Source organism: Mustela nigripes, chromosome 2 (assembly GCF_022355385.1).
Source record: "Mustela nigripes isolate SB6536 chromosome 2, MUSNIG.SB6536, whole genome shotgun sequence".
NCBI classification, from domain to species: domain Eukaryota; kingdom Metazoa; phylum Chordata; class Mammalia; order Carnivora; family Mustelidae; genus Mustela; species Mustela nigripes.
Window position 1 is genome coordinate 135,817,269 of NC_081558.1, and position 7,602 is coordinate 135,824,870.

Genomic DNA, 7,602 nt, shown 5'->3' on the forward strand with positions numbered 1-7,602 from the left:
GGGTGGTGGCGGGCAAGCTGCGCTCCCTCGCAGGAGAGTCTCCGCTGCCCTCCCCCGCTCCCGACCCCGGTCCCTCTGCCAGCGCAGCCTGGGCCAGACGCTCCGGCCCCGCGCCGCAAAGGCGCCGCCGCGTCGGGGCTTCGAGCCCGCGCAGCTGGGGCCCAGGCAGAGTGGGGCGGGGCGGAGGGGCCCCGGGGTCGGAGGAAGCGCTGAGAGGGCGCGGCCGAGCGAGGACCCAGGCTCCGGGCAGCGGGCCGCCCCGGGGGCGGAGGGGAGGAGCCCGTCGCGGCCTTATTTCCTCGAGCGCCGGCACAGCCCGCCGGGAACCCGCTCGGTCGAACGCCGCACCTGCAGCCCGCGTCCATGCCGCCACGCCGGCAACCGCCGCCCGCGTCTGGGCCCTGGGGCCCGCGCCCCGCCGTCCTGCTGCTCGCGCCGCTGCTGCTGCTGCTCGCCCTGCAAGGGGTAGCGGCGGCACCCGCGGGGGCCGAGGGACCGGAGGACTCCCCCGGGCTCCAGGACGCGGAGTTCCCGAGCGGACTCCTGCAGCAGGCGGCGCGCGCGGCGCTGCACTTCTTCAACTTCCGTGCGGGCTCGCCCAGCGCCCTGCGAGTGCTGGCCGCCGTGCTGGAGGGCCGCGCCACGGTGAGTGCCCGGGTGACACGGCGGCTCAGCGCGTGGGCAGGACACCTGTGCGCGCGCGCCCGTCCGCCCGGCGGAGTACGACGCTGGGGGAGATGGGGCGAGGGCCTCGGCGGCTCCGGAGTGGTCAGGCCGTGCGGCGGCCCCTGGTTGCGCAGAGTCCATAGGGAGCCGGCTGGCTCGTTCGCCGTTTCTGAGGCCGTAGATTTTTCACAGGGCAGCTCCCATTCCTGGGAAAGAGGTGCGTGGGGAAACTGAGGAGCGGGCCCCAATGGCGAGGCTTGATCTTGTCTGGGAGTATCCAGAGGTGCTTGCCAAAGGGGTGGTCACTGCGAGACCCACCTGGCTCCAGCAGAGATCCTGGGCGGGATTTTTAAAATCTGTGCCAGTTCCCCTGCAGACCGGGGACGCCCTGTCTCTTAACAGCAGGCGACGCTGCTAGGGCTTCCGAGTGGTGTGGTTGGAATTGGTGCGTTGGCAGGGGGCGGGCAGGAACCTTCCTAATGCTGGCTTCTGGTTTAATGGGAGTGAACCAGAGCTGCTTTCCATGTGAATGGAATGAGTGAGAATTTGGCTGCTCCTGATTTGATTTCCAGGCACTGGCTGTTGGACCCTTACTTCTTTGTGTCTGTGGAGCTACTTTGCTTTCTTCATCAAACAGAAGTTTGCAGAGTTACAGAACTCCACTCAGTCTGTCCCCAAAGTAGCGACGCTCTTTCCAGTAATCTCCAAATACCCCACCAAACCTGCAGACTCGGTCTCATAAAATCTAGAATTGAGTGTGTGTAAATACATAGAGTTTTAAATAGAGGCAGTAGGATTTTTGTTCTAGACTTGGTGTCAGATACAGGGGTGGGGAAGGCCTTTTGGAAGCAGGGTCTCTTGCTCAAAGACTTAATCCTGTACCTCAGGTGGTTAAATTTATTGATGGATGAAATAAAATTTTTTCTTAGAAAAAAGCATCCTACTCTTCTCCCCTGTTTTAACAATCCTTGCTTTCTCATGGAGAAAAGAAGTTCAGTGTTACTAGTTCATCAGAGAAGTGAAGAAACAGAGCTTGAGAACTTTCTATCAAAGTAGGAGAGTAATTGCCTCCTAGAGCCCAAAGAGAGGGTGCATGAAGATTTGCTCCCTCATTATTCCCTACAGAAAAGTCAGTTTTCAAGTACTGGGAATTCTTTTCTTCCTTTCAAGGCCATAAAAAACTAAATAATAATACTTTGCTTTTTTTTTATGTGTTTAGTCATCCCCTTGAAAGAAAATTAAGTACTTGGTGTCTTTCACGAGATAACTAAACTCTCTCGAAACCCAAGTGCATTCAGTAAAAATTCTCCGTCTCTTCCACAAGGAGCTCAGTCAGTGTTTTTCATCTGTAATAGTATAGTGTTCCTGAACTCTAAAGTAATTCTCCTTTGACCAAAAAAGGGGTCGGGGGTGCTCTCTTCGGCAGCACATATACAAAAAAGGGGTGGGGCAATAAGTCAATAAATTAGAGGCAGATATGCATGGGTGGGCAGGGATGGGGAGGAGAGTGGTAATTAATACGTAGAAGAATTCAGGGCATTGACTCTAAGAAAAGATAACTTCTTTTGTCATTTGGTTTACCTTTACATTTCTTCTGAAAATGGTTATAAATGTTTTTAAATCAAGGAGCCAGGAAAGAGAGCTCACTGACTTTCAGGGTCAAGAATCTCTTAAGAGTGAAGGGGTTTCAGTTTTTCTGCAGGTATTCAGTGAACTTTTTTTCTCCATTCCTCTACCATCTTCAAACATCACCACTAAATGAGGACCCACCTTCAGGGATGATCAAGGCGGAAATAATCCATGTTCTGCCAAACACCTAGGTGTTTTTAAGAATTCCGTAAGAGGATGGAAGTACCATTTGTAAAATATAAAAATGTGAGTTACCATTATACTGTCTGAGGGGTGATCCATTTATCCATGAGTTATTTCTTGAGCACTTACTATGTGCCTGGCACTGGGCTGGATATTATGGCCCCAGTTCAGATTGGGGTGGGGTTGATGGGAAAGCCTCTTTGAGATTCATTCAGTTTTGAAGAATTCTCTTGGCCACCTGAGTGAGGAGCACAGATATCACCTGTGTGAACCTTGCAATGTAGTGGCTTAAGGAATTTCTGCTCTACTTCCAAGAACAGTCATAGATTGACAAGAAGTGAAAAATGGTACATCCCCCAAATGGGTCTGCATTCTTTATTAAATTTGTGCATTTCCAGAGTGAGTGATCAGTTGCTACACAATGTTTGTCACTCATCCAGGACTGCCCCTAGGGTGAACAGGGGCCTGGGTGTGTGTGTGTGAAAAGTAGAGCTCCTAGGGAGCCCTCTTCACCCCAAGGGTCTGTGCAACCCTTTGTAAGGTGAGAGGCTGAAGCCAAGTCAGGGGTTTTCAAAGTAATGGCCCACTAGTGGGTTAGGAAATCAAGCTGGTAGGTTGCAGACGCTTTGTGGTTTGTTCGTTTATTTTTAACAAAATTTGTTGGAATACAAACTATTAGAATGCTTTGCAAATATAAGAGTAAATTGTACCTAAAATGCATTTCAAATATATATTTATGAACTAGTTCGCTATGAAGAATGCAGTTCTTGCTGTGGGTTTTAGCCAAAAAGATTTTGAAAACCGGGGAACCAAGTGATAGTGATATTTAAGACCTCTTCCAGCCCTGGGGGATTTGATTTCTTGGTGTGCAAGAATCTCTCGTTTTAGAAACCCTATCGCCCTCTTGTGGTGAAATCCAGTAATAGCTGTGGTGGTCAACGTAGCTAAGTTTTGAAAAGAAATCAGTGATACAGCTGCAGAAAGAGCCAAGTGTTTTGCTTTGTTTTGTTCTGTTCTGTTTACTAAATTATAGGGAGAGATTGCAGACCACAGTTTGTGTTCCCTCACTTTCCTATCTGGTGCCGTCTTTCTTCTGGCTTTGCCCCCCACATAGCATGTGGCACAGCCTCATGACCCACAGTGCCGGGTGGTGAGAGGTGCTGGGTAACGCTGATATCCAGGGTCTCCTAGACTAGCTCCTTCCTCCCTTAAGAGGCTGCTCCTTACACTGAGATGGGTCTTAGCAAGTCCTGAGACCACTGCCCCTAGGAGATGAGAGGCCAGCCCTTACCTTGGCGTTTAGAGATCCGTGTGTGCACGTACTTCATGAGGAAAGCAGCCCACTCAGCAATCCGCTGCTGTTTGGGGATTGGTCACTTCAGGTGAATGTCCACCTCACTCCTTGGCTTCTGTGTCTGGGGAAGGGAGGTTATGCCCATACCTCACAATGCTTCAATTTAAATTAAAAGCAATAAATGTAAATGTATCACCTATTTGGGGTATAGGGCCAAGGCCATTTCATTGTCACCCCTTGCAGTTTTTCTAGAGTAAACTCAGCCTTTATGGATCATCTCATTCCTCTTTTGGTTTACTTACAGTGCAGGGAGCACTTGCAAAGAATACAAAGTACAATCCTCTACTTTTACCCTTTTATCTTCCTGCTCAGCCTTGACTCATCCACACCCAATTCAATAGCAAGAGTTTTAGAGACCTAATCAGATTCTTCTACAAATTTAACTTGGATTTTGTGGACATTATATTTATTTTATTTTATTTTATTTTATTTTATTTTATTTTATTTTATTTTTTGCTCCCAGTCTTCACAGTTTATGTGACAGTTTGCATGCAGTTAGGGAATAGGTACCCCTGGCAGGAGCGGGTTTGGGAGCAGAACAATGGCAGGCCTCAGGCCACCGTCGGGGCAGACAGGCTGGGCTACTGCGGGCACCCGCCCATGTGTCTGACAGCTGAACAGAGCCTGTCCACTGAGCCACAGGCTTTTAGGAAAGCACTTACTCTGCTAAGGAAAACCTTCTTCCTCTATCACTGCCCAATCTTTACTTTCACTCAAGGAAGCCTCCTAGATGCTTTTATAATCATCACAGAACAGGGGTGGGATTTGCAAGATGAACATGGTGTCTCTCTGTGTGCCCTCCTATAACCCTGGGGATGGAACCTAACCCTAGAGCCCAAAACAGACACTCTCTCCTTGCCTCCCAGGCATTGCTCGTGCTGAAAAGGCACAGGTGCACCCAAGGTCTGTGCCCAGCCTTCCACCCCCGCACCCGTCTGGTCCGCAAAATCCTAACTGCAGAGTCTGGGCCTAGCACGGGATGGGAAAAGTCCACCTGTCCCTGACGATAAGCTTAGGCCTTGGCCTCCTTGGCACTTAACACCACTCACCCAAGCCAGCTGCACCCAGATGAGCTAGGAAGTAGGAATGCTTCTGACCTCCTTGTAATAAATTGTTTTGTACCACAAACTTTTTTTTTTTTTTTAAACCAGCCCACAACACTTTTCCACTTGTCTTGCCACATGTGGTGTCCTAGACAGGGGTGTGTGTGATCACAGATTATGAGCAGTGGCCCCGACTAAAGCTCACTGGTGGAGGAGGGTCGTGAATCTAACCGCCAGGACTCTGGCTTAGTTGCACACTCTTCCTGGAACAGCCTAGGTGGTTCTGTTAGAGATGGACTATTAATACTCAGCCCTGGCATGGAATCAGTGAGGCTGGATGTTCAATGCACACAATAGCTCCCAGTCCAACCTGCCCTTTGATCTCTGTCTCTGGACAATGAGTCAATCGAGAGATTTCTCCCCACATATGCAGCCTTGGCACTTATTTGCCTTTGGGATGGTGCCCCCGTCGGAGAGGTTTTTCAGAGCTGGTCCCACAGGAGTGGCTGGGGATGGTAGCCGTAGCAAGTCTCCACCCGAGGTTACATCTTGAGGTTGGTCAGCACATCTCTACCCAGTAAAGTCAAGTTGTCAAAGGGGGTCTTGTACCATAGCTGTGTGTGGGATGGACATAAAACCACGGTGGTCCCCAAAGACCTTCCTGCTCGGAGCACAACAGTAAGAATCGCTACCATCTGTAATTAGTTCCACTGCTGTACACAACAAGTTGCCACAAACTTTATAGATTAAAAGACCCCAGAGGTTTATTCTCTTACAATTCCAGAAGTCAGTAGTCCAAAGGAGTCTAAATCAGGGTGTTGAAAGGGCTGCCTTTCTTCCAGAGGCTCTAGGGGGGGAATCTGTTTCTCGCCTCCTTCAGGTTTCTGCTTTGGTTTCCATCTTCCATGTTCAAAGCCAAGAGCACAACATCTGGATGCAACACTACTGTATCCTCCTTAAAAGGACTCTTGTAAACACATTGGTTAAGGCCACTGGGATAATCCAGGCTCTCTGCCAAGTTTGAGGCCCCTCAGTCCTCACGTTGGTGAAGTTCCCTTTGCCATATTAAGTAACGTATTTATAGATCTCAGGGATTAGGACGTGGGCATCGCTGAGGGCTGTTACTCAGCCTACCTCACCCAGTTTCTGGGCTGGCTCTGGGCTCATGCAAGTACTCCCCACAATGCCCAACACGTGACTAGACCCACGAAATAGCACCTCTCACTCATGCTTCTTGTCTGGCCCATCTCCACCACCTTGGTAATGTCCTTGCCTCCAGACACGTCTGTCCTCAACACGTGTCTTGGTACCTGATTGGGGACTGCCTTGTGCTCGCTCCTCAACAGGACCATGTCTGTTTCTATCCTGCAGAAGACCTCAGACCTCCTTGTTCCTCCATTCCTCTGACATCGGGCCCTGTGAGGAAGAAATACTAAATATTAATGTTTGTTCAGTGAAAATAAAGGTACCTGGAAGGGTGCTGGGGCCATGGGGCATCTGGAACCCAAGCTGGGCCTGGCCCAGCCCTTCTAGAGGGATGAGAGAGACTCAGCTAGGTTACTTACCTAGTAACTAGGTTACTTACCTAGTAACTAGGTTACTTACCTAGTAACCCTCTCATAACCAGTCTTGTCCAGTGAGCCCCACCCTGAGCTAGAGAGGAAGCGGAGGGTAACACGGCCTCTGGCCATTTCCGTCTTAGTTTCTTTCCAACGGTCAAGAACTTGGAATCAGAGTTGGCTATACACTCTGTGCCGTTCTGTCTACTGGTACTTAACCTAATAAAGCAGAGTGTCCACGTGCAAAGGTCTCTTTGGACCGCATGGGATGGAGCCTGAGAAGGTCACGAACTTTCGTTCAGTAGACTATTTACTTTATCTGGCATTGCCCAAGAGAAGAAAATGAGGTATGATAATTCCCAGGTATAATGGAACACACTGGAGCTCTGTCCAGAACATAAGAACAGCACAGCAATTTTCATCCACAAATGATTCATTTACTTCTCTGCCACTGAGTCTGACTCATAAAGTCAACCTTCCAGAATGAAAAAGTTTGCTTTTACTGAAATGGCAGGACATTTATGTTTTCTTACTAAATGTGAAGGCTGGAGGGGACATTTAAAAGCTGAGTCTGTCAGGCCAGCGGGGCCCAGTGTGTGTGGGAAGGGAGATGAGAATCACCCCGGAACTCGATGCCCGCGGGAGTTGTCCCCGCCACCCACCCCCTCAACCTGAAAGCATGAAGCTGGAAGTTGTCACCACGAGTTCTCAGGCAAGATGAAGGGACTGTGCTGAGCAACCATCCACGAAGACAGGAAAAACAAGGACCGTGTTTCCCCCTGAGCACAGGGTTTTCTTTCTGTAGATTAGCTTTTGGCAAAATCGTGTCTTTGGAAACTCTCAAAGTCACAGCATTTCCATGGTCTCCCTGTGGCAGCCGACAGCAAGCCTTCTTGGGGACGCCATTTCTGCTCTTTCATCGGCTCCAGGTTTTTGAGTGAGTGTAAAAGGGATGTTAGGTTTCTAAAATGAAATAAACATCTATTCTCTATCCCTCATTAAGGTCCTCAGGTTTATTTCCAATATTCACACCGATATTTCCGTGACTTGACTTTAAACAAACACTGTATTGTATCTAATGTAAGTATAGTCCAGGGTCATGGAATCAAGCCCCGCGTCGGGCTCTAGGCTCAGTGGGGAGTCTGCTTGAGGATTCTCTCACTCTGTC

The 7,602-nt window shown here is 49.6% G+C and overlaps 1 protein-coding gene across 1 annotated transcript in view; it reads left to right on the top strand.

Annotated features, from left to right (window-relative positions):
• The first annotated feature begins 271 nt into the window (after window positions 1–271).
• The window catches only part of RARRES1 (retinoic acid receptor responder 1), a 57,613-nt gene continuing 50,282 nt past the window's right edge, over window positions 272–7,602 (top strand). The window contains exon 1 of the mRNA XM_059391662.1: window positions 272–645. Coding sequence (XP_059247645.1) covers window positions 364–645 — 282 coding nt within the window. The 5' untranslated portion in view covers window positions 272–363. The remainder of the gene's footprint in view (window positions 646–7,602) is intronic.